Raw genomic sequence first — 16,013 nt, forward strand, 5'->3', positions numbered from 1 at the left:
CAGAATCTTAAACATTCTACTGCAAATATTTCAAATCGATCTATTTTTCCATTACCACTGTATTCACAACAGATCAACACAGGACAGATAAAGGCATTTTGTAAGTGTTCTGCTGATGAGTGCACTGGTGTGATGGGACTTAAAGGGTTAATTCGGTGGGGAGGGGAGGTGACAGCAAACCAAAAGAAGAGGGGATATAAAAACACCAAAGGCTTCGTGGGCACGAGTCTGACTGTGTTTGTGTTGGACTAAAGACTCGAAACGACAGAAGGGAACACACACACACACACACACACACACTAGTCCTGAGCTGTGGTGTCGTGTGTTATTTGACAGCGCGCTTTTACGCAGAAGGTGTGTGTGGATACTCTTGCGCAAGAGCGGCTCATACACCCTCCGGAGGACACAGCTCAGATGAGTTAGTCAGAGGAGGAACTTTGGATCTTGATCACACTGAAGATGGGCTTATAGTGAACTGCACTTCATCTCTGAGGACACTGCCGTTTGGAGAGGATGACAGCACGTTGCGCAACGCACCGGAGCGCAACAATGTACCCAAACCACAAGTTTTATATTAGACGTGAAGGACAGACCACGAGAATTTAAATTTGATACATTTGTTTGAGCTGGAGACTTTTTTCTGTGTTTTATTATTATTATTTTCAAAGATAAGAATGCAGCAGGGTCTCAGACTTGTTCTTGTGCCAATGCTACCTGATTTACCTGCGCGCAAGTAAAACTCCAGTTCTTCCTCAATGAAGAAGTAAAACGGCCTCTCTCCACATATAATATTTTAATTTGCATTTAATACTAATGTTAAAAGAAGAGTAAATACCTCAATGGAATGGTACACAGCTTTGGAGTTTGTGGGGCTTACTTCTCTGTTTCTTAAAAGTAATTCACGTTCTTTTTGGACATCAGGATTATAACATTAAGGCGAGGAACTATAGATCACTCATTGATCTGATCAGTTTTTCAAACGTGGAGTGTTTGGGATCATTTCTAGGTGGTTCCTCTTTTTCCCGTGAGTATTGCTGCTCTGGACCCCGAGGTGGCTCCGCGGTGGTGTGGCGGCTCCTCGTCCGCGGCGGATCCGGAGCTCGGAGTGTCTGCAGCGGCAGGAGGCGGCAGCGTAAGCCCGGCAGCGGTGGCAGCGCAGGGTCTTAAGAGCGCTCGAGTGAAAAGGATGGTGCGGCTGGCGGCGGAGCTGCTGTTGCTTTTGGGACTCCTTCTTCTGACGTTACACATCACGGTGTTGCGGAGCAGCCCGCTGCAGCACGGGAATGACACTGTGAGCTTGGAGCAGGACGCGCGGGTGGCGGAGGTTAGTTTAACGCGTGACATGCCTAGGTCACATTTCACTCTAAAATCAAAATCAATTATTTTTTTTTTAATCATTCATAATTTATTTTTGCTCATTTATTTGGTTTTATTTTTCATTATTATTTTCAATCATTATATATAGGCTATATATATATATATATATATATATATATATATATATATATATATATATATATATATATATATATATATATATATATATATGAGGATTTGTGGTGGAAATTTCATTAAAGTCACAATGCATAAAAATAAAATACATCAGTAGAAAGATAGATAGATAGATAGATAGATAGATAGATAGATAGATAGATAGATAGATAGATAGATAGATAGATAGATAGATAGATAGATAGATAGATAGATAGATAGATATTTTCAGGCAGCTTTCACATAGCATATTCAAATTGAGCTGGGATGCAGCCAGGGTCAGAGATGTTCTCTTTCCCTCCAGTTAACAAGCTGCTGGCTATCATTTATCACCACTGGTCCATTACTGTCACCCAAGCATCCTGTTAATATGTTCTTGCTTCAAACTGTGCATTTGCCAAGATTAAAAAAAAAGTATAGCACAATCAGACCAGGAAAGCCAAATATATTCAACACACTGGTGCACGGGGCCATTAAAAGAGAGCAGGGTGACTTTCAGGGCTACGGAAAACATTCTCAGTTTAGACTGTCCTTCAGTTAGCCGATATTAAACCTGGCTTTAATGAGTCTGTGCAGATTTCAGCTAAAAGTGTTCTGCCATCTGTTTACGGAGCAAGTGCAGCGCTCCCAGAGACCAGACCCTGGGGTCAAGAAGGGTTTGAGATCAACGGGGCTTTGTTGGGTGCATTAAAAACCCTGCGGCTAGCTTTTTGATGTATTTTTAGCATGACACCAAGATGCCTTTGTCAGCCTGCAAACTTTGGCATAACACCATGATGAATGTGTGTTTATCCACTATGGTGGCTCTCTTGTAGAGGAACGGCAGCAGTGTGATTCAGGTGAACGGTTAAATGATGAAACAGAAGCTGAAAGCTAAAAGTTTGTATTTCAACAGTCTGTTCAGTCAGTGGCTAAAGGAAGTGAATGAATCCCGGGTGAGTCTTTACAGTTTAGCCCTGGAGGTCAAGTCTGTGGTTTTGTGCGGAGAGTCTTGGGACAGAACTCGCTTTTCTCGGAACACGTTTATGACATACATGGCTGTTGGAAATATGCCTGGAATGTACATAGAATGTGTCAAACTTAACCAGGTTTGAAGAGGGTTGGGGGGCAGCAGTGAGGGACGGAGGCAGTAGAGTTTGGTGATGACAAAAACGCTTTAATGGCAGCTTCTGATCTCAAATGAACAGATACATTATGAGAAACACCAACACCTGCTAATTTTTAAACATTCTAGTGACCATAGCCTGAGAGGACAGCATCAATTATTTATAATTTCTTTATGATTTAATCTAGGATTCACAATGTTATAGTCAGAAATGTAAGAATTTGATAAAGAATGAAGAACATAATTACCAGAAATTAATTAAATGAATAAATATAATACTGTCCCGGTTATAAAACTATATACATTTTAAAATTAACACATTAATACCTAATATTTCTCACGACTCAGTGAGATCCAGTAAGACCAAGAGTGTAAACTTCCTTAAATCAAGTTAAATTCTTTTTTTTAAGCAAAATTGTGTAAATATTTGTTTTGTTTTTTTTAAAGAATGTATTTTAAATATAAATATATTTGCCTTATTTCCGTTGTTTATCACTTGTTTATGCTCAAGCAAGTACAAAAAAACTGCAAGTTTCACAAGACCAATTACTGTCGAAAATATGAAAAGAATTCTTAATATCTTTGCGAACCACACAAATTTATCTTGTTGAATTAAAAAAAATATATATCAAGGATCTGATTTTTTGTAGTGTATTGCTAATGAGGGAAACATGTCCCAATTAGTGTTCCTTATATTCACTGGTCAGTGCAGGTTTTAAATCCTTAAGATTTTACATTCTGGTCCCTGCCAAACTTGAATATTTGGTTACGTAATTGTCCAGACTTCAAGATGTAGTGTATTTTCCTCATGAAGTCGGAAAAGCAAATATTTTTCTACTTCATATAGGTGTCGCATTGAAAGCCTTTTGCACTTTGTGTTTAGCCTTCATTTCCTGTCCAGTCTCCTGGGAAGACCCCCTGAGAGGTTCCCAATTGAAATGGTGTCATGCTCCTTAAGCAAAGGGAATGAAGAGGAAGCGGGAGGTGGAAGTAGTCCGAAATGTAATGGGGGCGTCTGTGTGTCACCCTTGTGTCTGTTTTCATAGTCAGAGGCCCATACCGTTTGAAGAATGGAATGTCTTTGTAGGAACTGTAATAATGTTATGTCACGGTTACAGTTTTTCACAATATTTAAGGCCTCAATTATTAAGGCATTAAAACATTTCAAGTAATCTTCTAGTATATCCAGGATTTTGTATTGGAGTCTCTTAAATAGTATATTTCTCTGCCAAAACATGTTGATATTACATCAGTAATGCTGACTTTGTCCTTCACGGCGCATATTGTTCATTATTTAGCACTCGTATACCAATGTTATTTTGGTATATGTATTAAAACTCATTTTAATGAATCAGTTCATTTGAGTGGGCCAGTTAAATGAACCAGTTTGGCTGATTATCATTATTGAAGTGTTAGTAGTCTGTACTATAGCTAACTACTTTTTCAAAAGGGTGGCACTTGATTAAAGTAGCTTGGAAAACGAGTAGCTTCCCCAAAACGGTTGGACTTTTTTCCCCTTTTACCTGAAGCGAAATGCATTCTACACTACACTGCTCTCGACACTTAAGCAGTCAAACAAAATGGCTTGAGTGAAAGAGAGGGAGGAGAGAAAGAGACAAAAGATTGATGGTGCCCTTTGATCTTATTGTCTAGCTCAGTATGCATGATTACAAGCTACTTATAGCTGTCCAATTGTGGAGTAATTGCCCCCTCTGTGTGTATGTGACAGCGAACACATGCCTTGGCAGTCTTACGGGAAAACAATTACAACCCTCTTTGACAGGGAAAAGCATATTTTTTTTCTGTCAGCCGGCACAACAGTTTTGCAATAGGCTTCGTTCTATATCTATTTCAGCTGCTCAAGAGTAGAACAGTGCAGGACTGTAGCCAGAAACACTCTCTTGATCCAAGGAAAGACAGGAGCCAGGCCATCCGTCTTTGACGTTTCCAACTCCTTAAAAATGACTAAAGAATATCTTTTTTACATTTCATAAAAACAGATGGCAGATGGCTGAAACATAACAGTTATTAGGTCAATATTATCTGTGCTTACTACAATACCGCTGCCTATTTTAAAGAAAAAATAACAGAAAAAATAAGATTCTGACATGATTTGCTTGTGTTGTTTTATACATGTATGCTGTTATTTTTAAGGAAAACAAAACAGATTTTTTTAAGAATCTTCACATACGTCTAACAGTTTGGGGTCAGTATGAATCCATATTAATTATTTTTTTTTTTTTTTGTAACATTTTTATTCAGCAAGGACACATTCAAATGGTTAAAAGTGACAGTAAAGACGTTTAACAAATAAAGTATGTTCTTTTGAACTTCCTATTCATCAAATGTATCAGGGGTTTCACAAAAATATTAAGCAGCACAGCTGTTTTCAACACTAATAATAATACTAAGAAATGTTTCTTGAGCAGCAAATCCAAATATTAGAATGAATTCTGAAGGATCGTGTGATACTGAAGACTGGAGTAATGATCATTTGCCATCACAGGAATAAATTACATTTTAAAATATTTAAAATATAGCTTTTCTAAACTCACCAAGGTTGCATGTATTTGATAAAACTTATCATTAAAAAATCTTTCCGACCCCAAACTATATATTATTTTTGTGTTTGTGTGTTCCACAGAAAGAAAGAAAAACAACCACCACAACAATACTGGGAACAGCATTAAAGACAGCAAATAATCATATAAATAATGAAAATAATAAAACAATAGATTGTTTTTCCAGTCCCTTTAAGTGATCAGATTCTAATTTCTCTCCTCCCAATTATGTTCAGTCTTTTTTATGATGCTTTTTGTGAACTGTCCCTCCTGTTGCTTTATGTGATGGCCTATTGTTATAGTACTCTCATAAGATTCACAGAAAGTCTCTATTGTGTGTGTGTTTATATTATGGGGTGATAAGGAGCAATGTAGCACCTGTGGGTAATTAGGCCATTTGAGGTGAGATTGAGTGAATGGAGCCGTCAATGTCTCTAATCTCCGTCAGTGTAAACAAACAGTGCTGGGCTGAGCTGGATGAAACCAGTATTGTTTCCCTTGATCTCAGTCTTCAAGGTCTCTTTCGTGAACATATGGCTGGCTAAAATGGTGTTAAAAGACGTCTAGGTTGCAATCGCACATTTCAGGTGGGAAGAAAAAGGTGCCCATGTTCAGGTTGCCATTTTTGGTCAAGTATTTCTGATCATCTCTGGCGTAAAGTCTTCAATTTGCCTGCTTATCAACTTCCTGCTTCCTGCTACAAACCATGCTGGAGAAACCATTGTGGCTGGTTTGTGACTAGTCCAAGGTGGTCTACCAGCACTAACCAGGTTGACCAGGTCAAAAACCAGCTGATAGTCGATCTTAGAGCAGGGAATGACGAAAGACGACCAGCTTGAACTAGCTAGGGAACACTATTCCATTTATCAACCACTGTTAACACAGTCTTGTGGCAATTTGTAACTACAGTATTTGAAGTTTTGGCGAATTGGTGGCTAATTCATTTGATCTGCTTATGCCCCAGTGGTGGTTATGTTTAGTGGTGGGTTTAGGGCAGGACCACCATGCTTGCTTTAAATTATTATTATTTTTTTAATTTTGGTACCATTCACATCATACAAATTCATACGAAATCGCCACTTCATAAATAGTTACGTTTTCCCATGAGATTGGGTTGCCACTGTGCACTCCTGCTGACGGTGACCTCTGATTGAGACGTGAATTGACCTCTGCCATTTTAACCAGTGGATAATGAATCTAATGATGTTGAGCACTTTTAACCACTCTCATCTGTATTTATACCAGGACGCTGCTTTTTTTCCTTGTTGGGAAGTTACACAATGTAAATATACTTCTACGCTGCGTCTAACATCAATTGTAGAACGTCTCCCGAGGTCAGGGCGAAAACAAGCAGATAATTGAGATGAATTTTTGAATGTGTGACAACAAAGAGTCAAGAATTATTTACAGAGGGATGATTCACTCCGAATGGCTTCCTTTAACATTTGTCTTTTTGCAAAACGATTCAAGTCCTTGAGTGTCTGTGGGCCAACTGGTGGGTAATAAAACATTGGGTCACAGCCACAGGTTTGTTCTGATAGTGGACAGCAGGAAAAACTACGCTAAATGCAAACAATAAAATGAAACTAACCATATATAGTTAGCATGATAAAGTAGATAGACTCATTAAGTTTTAAAAGGGAGGTGAAAATGATCAAATGTGGGTCCTGAAGAAAAAACTCATTGAGAACTACTCATCACATATTTCAATGTTTCTCTTATCGTTTCATGCAGAATAATGTCAATGCAGATAGCAGCTCCTCCGTTCAGAAGGGGCCGGGTGACAGACAGTCCCGAGTGGCTCCAGCGTCTCAGCCTTGGGCTCAGAGTCATGGGACAGGGGGCAGCCTGCAGAGAGATGGCCCAGGAGCTTTTCTTCTGGACCTGCAGAACTTTCCTGATCTTTCCAAAGCTGATATAAATGGGCAGAACCCTAACATACAGGTAGGAAGTTGCTGAAATTCAGTGCGTTTTCCTTAGATTTACCAAATCGCTTGCAATGTTGCAATGACACATTAGTGATATTAATGACTTAAATACAAATTAAGAAAATAAGATATATTCTCTTATTTTACACATTTTTGCATCTCAAATAAATGTAACATTTTAAGCAAGTTTATTTGTATTAGACAAAATAATGATTAATAAAATGTTATTGTTTTTGCCGCGCACAAACACAAAGACTTTTAAAGGAGACATGGCTGACCAAGCACATAAAGTGAAATCTTGGCAAAGGGAAAGTGGCAGAAAGCCCTGATGCACATCAGCACTTCTTTTCAAAAATAGAGCCTTTTGGTACCCCCCCGCCCCCCGCTTTCTCTCTCTCTTTCTCACACACACACACACACACACACACGCACGCACACACAAACACACAACCTCTAACATTCACCTAGCCAATTCTCAGTAACCACATACACCTGCACAGCACCAGCCGCCAACTAATCCATCATGGTCTTGATCCACATCAGAAGGAAAAACATGTGAGTCTTGACCAAGAATGGCAGAAAGGATAAAGTGTATCGATGTCTTAAGATGGCAGTGAATGTGTGTGTGTGTGAGAGTCTCAAGGGGGGTGTGTGGGCATGGGTATCTTTGATCCAAAGCATCATCTGGCTTTCATGGTCTTAAGGAGGCTGAGAGGCCCTTTGAACTTGATGTTTAGGTGGAGAGAGCGAGAGAAATAGAGGCTAGAGAGGGGACGCCCACCCCCTGCCCCAATCTGGGAGGCACATGTGTTACTTGTGGGGTGTTTGGCTGGGATGGGATGGGATGGGATGGGGGGGGGATGGCAGAATGGCAGCCTCTCAGAGCGAGTCATGGAGCATGACCATGACCTAAGTCAACGTCCATCTGGACCTCCACAACATCACACCACCCCTCACTGTTTGATGTTCCACAAAACCTCTCTCCCTACAACAAACACCCTTGATCTGTATGATTATTCTCAACATGTGCAAGTAAACATTAGATTCACAATAAAAGGGACCGATACAGACTGCAGTGTTTGATTTAGTTTTACAGCACAGCATGAAATTACTGTTTTGAAATGTTTCTTACAAAAGGAAACTGTTGGAGTTATCATGGTATCAGATGGTACTACCATAGTACTTTGATATGACAATATTTTTTTAAAATCCTTTTAGGTTACCATAGAAGTGGTGGACAGCCTGGAAGGTTCTGAGCCAGAGAAGGGAATACACAAAGAAAACAAGCCTGGCTGGGTGGCTCCTAACTGGAGGAACTGGTGGCAGCGTTCATCTTCCACATCCTCAGCTTCCACCCCAAAAGGTCCCGGTGAACAGGATTACGAGAGCAACACGGAGGACAGCAACTTCCTCAAACCGCTGGGAGACTGGGAGCGAAGAGGGTCTGCCGGCACGGGAAGCAGAACACAGACAGAATACGGTACGTTACAGGCGAGTGTTATGAGTTATTGTCTTAATGAAAGGCTCTGCAAAGCTTAAATATGGCTCTGCCGTGAGGTGACGGAATCTGTAATTTGCACGTCAGATGATTTACGCTGTCACTATAACAAGGACAGCACTTCTTATGGAGTTTGTGATTGTAGATTGCTTCCTGTGACAGACGGATTCCTGCAACAGTCTGTCTCTGTGACAGAACACACTCCTGAACATCAAAGGAGGAAAGAGAATCCAGAGCATCTGTTCCTCCAGCCCAATAGCTCTCATTCTGTCTTATTTTTTGGTAAAGTGGAGCTAAATGAGTGAATGTGTGTTACTGTCAGAGACTTCATTCTTACCCTGTCACCACAGATCAATGGGTTAGGGTAATATCAATCTGAAGCTAAAAATTCTCCATATAAATTTTCCTCATGACACACACGGCCTGTTGAGGCCGTGACTCATTCCTGAGGGTTTGCCATAACTACTGTTGATTGGCTTATTCGTTTCCATTAGCGGTGTGTGTAGGGAACTGTGGCTCATGTGGGTTTCAGACATGTTGTTGCCTGTGAGTTGGCCCGCAATCAACTGTGACCATGCGGTTTGACGGCGCTGAGAGTAATGTTGTCTTTTTAAGACCAAAGCTCTTTGTTTTTCTCTCATCAGGGGGAGTGGATATAGATTGTGGTTGCTTGGTTGGTTTGTGCATGTGTGTGTGACTGTATATATACACACTACCAGAAAAGTTAGAATTATGTAATGACCAAAAAAATGTTAAACAAATCAAAACATTCTTATAATTTAGCTTTTTCAAAGGAGCCACCCTTGGCTTGGCTGTTTTTCTTTTAGTTTAGAGTATAAACTTTGATCATTATTAAATGGTTTTGCATATAAATACAACACATTTCTATACAAAACTAACATTATTATTACTATTGTTATTATTATTATTATTATTATTATTATTATTAATTAAATAAAGATCCATGTGTATGCTCTAAAATAGCTTTACATAAATTGTCAACAAATTAATTTCTTTACAAACTCTAATAATAATAAACTTAAACATAAATAGATTATTATTAAAATTCCAACTTTGTTTTGGCCTCCTTTTGGCATACGTTAAGGCTAGATTCAGACTGTCAGTCCAGATCTGAGTTTGTGCATATTCAATTGAAATCCGATCAGATTTAGCAAGTGTGAACGTCAAAAAAATCGCATGAAATGTGCTTTTTGCAAATCCGTTTTGAGCTACATTCATATGTAGTTTGAAATCCTATTTAAATAAATCGCATTTCTGGAAATCTGTTTCAGCCTGACTGCTCACTGGATTTCGCATGGTTTATGTGACTTTCTCATGCCACGTAAAACGTAAACTTCAGACATTGTTATAGGAAACATGCTGAAAGTCGCTGCAGAAACCAGGTTGTGCAACGCTATCTCACAAGCAGTTTGTACAAATTCGTACGAGTGAGAACGAGGTGGCTAATTCGTACAAATTCATACGATTTGTCTTAACCCCAGTGATGGGTAGGTTTAGGGACAGGGTCAGGGGTAGGTCATTTGTACGAATTGGGCAACTCGTAAAATATGTACGATTTAGCAAAAATCGTACGAATTCGTACGAGTGAGGCCGTATGAATTCGTACGAATCAGCCACATCGTAAAATACACACGAATTGCCGTGAGATTGGGTTGGGTTGTGTTGTTGCAAAGTGCAACGGACACGTTTTGATACCGGTGGAGACGACAGCACAGAATAAAGCTACGCATACCAGGCTCCTATATATCTGCGGCTGCCTTGGAAGATGTAGTAGTCCAGCGCGGCGGCTACACAGTCATTGAAATGTTGTAAATATGACAACATCTGAATTGCAAACCCCTCCATGTTGCAGTTGTTGTTTTTGGTGTATCACTTCCAACGCAACGTCATTGCCATTAAAAACCAATGCAGATATTCTGGAAAAAGAAAGAGCACCACTGGACACACACATCAGAGATGAACAGTTGTGATACACAATGTGGACAGTCATTAGATCCACAAATCCACTAATAATCGGATTTGTACTGACAGTGTGCATATAGCCATAGTGTCTGACAGACGAACTGTAAACGGCCATTGTGAGGATATAAAAACTGTATTAAAGGCAATAAAATTGCAATGTCAGAAAAAGACATTAAAAAGTAACTGTTTTGGTCGGCCCTCATCACTGAATCAGAAATTTAAGAGTAGTTCTTGTACATTGTTTTAAAAGGAGTTGGAAGTTGGCATAGGTATGCAGACTTGGCTCATTCATTCACCCACTCCCATGTGTATCAGCCAATTAGAGAGGTATGCTAATGGTATAGGCCAGCAGACCGACTTTAAGCGCCTCAGGTATTTGAAACATAAGGTCTGAATCAGATCTACTCAGTGGGACAGGAGTACAGCACAACCTGTGCTTGAAGTCATGTCATAACACTCAAGTGCCAGTGAATTTGTGAAATTTGACTGTTTGCTTGCCTCTATTACAGACTACATAGATGGGGAAGGTGACTGGAGCGGTTGGTCCCCATGCAGTGTGTCTTGTGGAAATGGCAACCAGAAGCGAACCAGGTCGTGTGGCTATGCCTGCACAGCAACAGAGTCACGGACTTGTGACATGCCCAGCTGCCCCGGTAAGACAGCCCTTCCCTGGACTATCCTTTATTCAAGAAAACTCCTGTACCAAAATTACAAAGTGGCATATGCAGCCAAAGGACAATCTTAAACATTAATGGCACTTTCTTATGTACAGGCATTGAAGATGCTTTCAAGACAGCAGCGACAGAAGTCAGTCTGCTCGCTGGCACTGAAGAGTTTAATGCAACAGAGCTGTTCGGAGTTGGTGAGTTATTTTGTAATTTAACATCACCTGGGTAGCTCCTAGCTCTATAATTTAACCTTTTTCTTTTGATGGCATTAGGGAAGACAGAAATACAGCATAGCTTTTTATACATCCTTTAACAAAAGTGTAAAGTCTCTCAAAAAAAAAATCCTGCCGTCACCGGCACGCAATAAATTCTGGGGTAGGGTGGGCTGCGAAAGATCCATCTGTTTTGTCCTTCATTGCCCGGGAAACGAAGGCCACATTTCGAGGCCACGTTTGAAAGAGCCTTCGAATTGGGACAGCCTTTATCGCGCCGCTGTGATGCAATCGGCCTTCGAATGCGGCCTTCGAAAGATGCATTCATCATTCTTAGCCATCAATAGTAGATATTAGAGATATGAAAAGTGTTAGTCGTCCATTTGAACATTAACTGTGTGATCCTGATTGTGATGTTGGCCCTCAGATACAGACAGTTGCGAGCGTTGGATGAACTGCAAGAGTGAGTTCCTCAAGAAATACATGAGCAAAGTGGCCAACGACCTTCCCAGCTGCCCCTGCTTTTACCCAACTGAAGTGGCCTACAGCACCGCAGACGTCCACGATGCCGCAACGAGGCGCAACTTCCGCTGGAAGGACGCCAGCGGGCCGAAGGAGAAGCTGGAGATCTACAAACCCACTGCTCGCTATTGCATCCGCTCCATGCTCACGCTGGAATCCACCACGCTGGCGGCCCAACACTGCTGCTACGATGACAGCATGAAGCTCATCACCCGGGGCAAAGGGGCAGGTACGCCCAACCTCATCAGCACGGAGTTCTCCGCTGACCTGCATTACAAAGTGGACATCCTACCATGGATCATCTGCAAGGGCGACTGGAGCCGCTATAACCAGGCTCGTCCTCCCAATAACGGGCAGAAATGTGCAGAGAACCCCCAGGATGAGGACTACTACAAACAGTTTGAGGAGGCCAGGGAGTTTTGAGCCGAGAAGCTGCTATGCTCCTTCTAAAACAGAAGCAGAACTCGTGTTGTGTGTTTGAACAGGACTTGCTATGAGAAACAGACAGCACCGTCTACAACAAGCACAGAAGATCTTTATATGTTTGCCCTCAGAACCTCTTTTCATAGTGTTTTCATGGGAAGAATAATACCAAGTAACTCATCATGGTTCTCTCCAGATTGTTTATCTATATTACTTGGGGTTTCTCAACATATCTGCCATTCTGTCTGAATTTTTATTAGGAGTAAAAGGGAAAAACTAAAGGGAACTCATATCAGGAATCACCCCACCAATGATCGGTTTTGCATGCTTATTTTATGCCCTACATGCAGTTGGAAAGCCTCTCCTCAGGATTCTTGGACAGATTCAAGGATATCGGATACAATATTCAGGTTTCTGTGTAAACAAGCATATATTTGTCTAGTTGGATGAACAGAATTCCTATATTATGTCCTGTTGCATCACTTTTCCTTTTTTTGCTAAAAACAAAACAGTCAAAAAGCTGCATAATCCTTGCAAAGTATTTATTGAGTCATAGTTATGTGTCAATGGTAGGGGTTTGTGCATATAGATGTATGGATACATTTTGAGTGCTAAATAAATAGGCCATGTCACATTAAACATCAGCACCACCAAATGACTCTCAATGTGTTAAATTTGCAGGAGACGATTCCATAAAGGAACTGCTGAGGTCGAAGGGTCTTCCAACTTCTGTTACAGTCAAATGAGATCCGTCCTTGGGTATTAAACACTTTAAGCCATTCCACAAGACTCCTATTAGCTCCATCCTGAAACAGGCCTAAGCTCCGCTTTTGATGTCTGATGCAAAATACTCTTCCCCCTTTAAAAGGGGCTCAAAGTCTTTTTTGCAAGCTTGCTCATATTCTCGAATTCCTCAGTAATTTCTCTGACTATGATCATGCAATCACATGAACAGAAGACCGCATTCTTCGGGTCAACGCTGAAACCTCAGAGCATCCTTTCAGTTTGTTTTTTGTTAGACCAATCCCAGGCCAACATTTGACCTCTGCAGTGACATAATGCCAAACAAACAGATACTTTGCTTTAATTAAAATGATTTCTTGTAACTTGTAACTGTCTATACAGTATGAGTTTCTATGAACAGGACTCAAGATTTTCCTTGGCCAATTTATATAAGCAAGACATTTTTATATTTGCTAGAAACATTTATATTTTTTCATGAAATGTTACTTCTTTTTTTTTTACATCAAAAAAATAAAAATGCAATATATATTTTTAAAAACACCACTCAATAGGTTGGGGTCGATAAGATTTCATGTTTTTGAAAGAAGTCTCTTATGCTACGGCTGCTTTTATTTTATCAAAAATACAGTAAAAACAGTAATTTTGGGTAACACTTTACAATAAGGTTCATTAGTTTACATTAATGCATGTATTAACTAACATGAACTAACAAAGAGCAATACATTTGTTAACAGTATTTATTTATTTTTTAATAAATGCTTTGTTAATGTTAGTTAATAAAAATACAGCTGTTCATTGTTTGTTTATGTTAGTTCACGTAGCTAATGTTAACATATACAACCTTAGATTTTGATAATGTATTAGTAAATGTTGAAATGAATATTAACTAAGATTAATTAATGCTATAGAAGTATTGTTCATTCTTAGTTCATGTTAACTAAGGTAGTTAACTAATGTTAACTAATGAACCTTATTGTAAAGTGTTACCGTAATAGTGTTGTGTAATATATATACAGTAATATTTTTAAATATATTGTTGGAAACATGCTGGAAATCATATGGATATAATGAAACTAAATTCATAAACACACTTGGAAATGATGCAGAATGTGACACTACCACCTCCCTGCGTTTGGTGCCTAGCAGGTGTTGTTGAATGTTGATGCATGTTCGCAGTGAGTCAAATGATTGTACGTAACAGCCCTAACAGGTTAAACTTCATGACAGCAGCCCACATAGCAGGTGACATTGAGCACAACCGCGTCCTGAGCTCCACAAGACGAGATCAGCAGGATGCAGATCAAGAACGTCTGCTGTTAGTATCAAGTGAATTCTCCTGGTCTTCTCCCATCTCACCTTCAGAAAAGCACTTCAGAGTGAAGACTAAGCTTACAGCATGGAGCTGGGTAAGCAGCAGTGATCTTTATTGAATCAGACCGTCTGCTTCAGAGGCCCCTCGACATCAAAGCAAACAGCCTGCTTTATTTTAAAACATCAGGCCTGTGTTAGAGCGGTGGCAGATCCTGCCCCATACCAACTCTATCTCTCACACACAATCCACATGTCCTCTGAGAACTTACACCATTTCCATTTACAGCTCCACTGTGCTTCTGACTTACAAACAGCTGTGGATAGTGACAGACTTCTGCATTCACGGAAGGTGTTTACTGGATGCGGTCAATATTATAGCTTCAATATAGCCATCTCCTTAATACAAAGCTTACAAAATAATAGGCATCATTTTAAACACTTAATAACCAAAGACAAGATAATGCACCAGTCATTACTGCAGTGTATTGGTCTTTAGTCACAAACAGTGATGGTTAGATCACTTTACAATTGCAAAGAAAAACAAAATGCTTAAAATTCAGGCCTTATTTACACCGTGTCCCTCTTGATTTGGAATTATTTTTGTAGTTTGACTGAAGCTGAATCCATGTAACACAATATTCTGAGAAATGACAAATGATTGTATCTTTATTTCTCTAAAGAAAGTACATTGTACATTGACCATGTTAATACTGAATAAACATATTTAAAAAATGCAGGCCTAAAATTGGAAACGCACTACTACAGTAAATACATGAAATACATTAATCTACAAAACTACTACATTCTATGTACAAATTATGAATATATATATATATATATATATACATATACATACATATATATATATATATACGCATATACACATACATATATATGTGTGTGTATATATATATGTATGTACGTATGTGTATATACTGTATATGTGTGTGTATGTGTATATATATGTATGTATATATATATATATATATATATATATATATATATATATATATATATATATATATATATAAAAATGACATAAATAAATAAATATATTTATTTATTTAAAAAAAATGTAAGCTAAAAACCCAAAAGTAATTGTATGATTGCAGAGAAAAAAACAACAACAACAAAATAAACAATAAAAAGCTCAGGCCCCAAATTTTGCAATGATGCAGAACCACTATTTGGCTTTAAGAATTCCCACAGTGCAGCTGGCCAACCTTCTTCTCATGTTATTCGCCCTCCTCCGATGAGAGGTGTAGAGTTGTGGTTTCAAGCGAGGCTGTTTTTAGACCAAATCCAATTCGCTTTTGCACTCTTTCTCTCAGCGCTGGCACTTTATGGGTGGTGTAGCACATTTCAGGAAGTGTCTGGCCCGCAATGCCGCAAGGGCTGCGGCTGCTTGGCTGGCTTAATTAGAAGGAAGCCTGTGCTGCGTGGAACCTGGAATAGATGACCTATACTGCCAGGTCACTGTTTGGCGAGCACTAGCTCCAATGCATGGGCTGCAGTGAATGGCGTATTAGCTGGCCAGATGCCTGACCTAGAGAGGGCTTGTTGGCAC

General features: G+C 39.5%; 1 protein-coding gene across 1 annotated transcript; it reads left to right on the forward strand.

Moving 5' to 3' along the window:
• Positions 1-236: 236 nt before the first annotated feature.
• On the forward strand, positions 237-13,173 carry ism1 (isthmin 1). The gene is made up of 7 exons (XM_081350851.1): positions 237-551; positions 1,007-1,324; positions 6,892-7,101; positions 8,304-8,565; positions 11,076-11,219; positions 11,339-11,428; positions 11,874-13,173. The coding sequence occupies exons 2-7, from the start codon at positions 1,187-1,189 to the stop codon at positions 12,389-12,391; spliced, it is 1,362 nt and encodes a 453-aa protein (XP_081206977.1). The 5' UTR covers positions 237-551; positions 1,007-1,186; the 3' UTR covers positions 12,392-13,173.
• Positions 13,174-16,013: the final 2,840 nt, after the last annotated feature.

This window comes from Scardinius erythrophthalmus (assembly GCF_964197995.2).
Source record: "Scardinius erythrophthalmus genome assembly, chromosome: 21".
NCBI classification, from domain to species: domain Eukaryota; kingdom Metazoa; phylum Chordata; class Actinopteri; order Cypriniformes; family Leuciscidae; genus Scardinius; species Scardinius erythrophthalmus.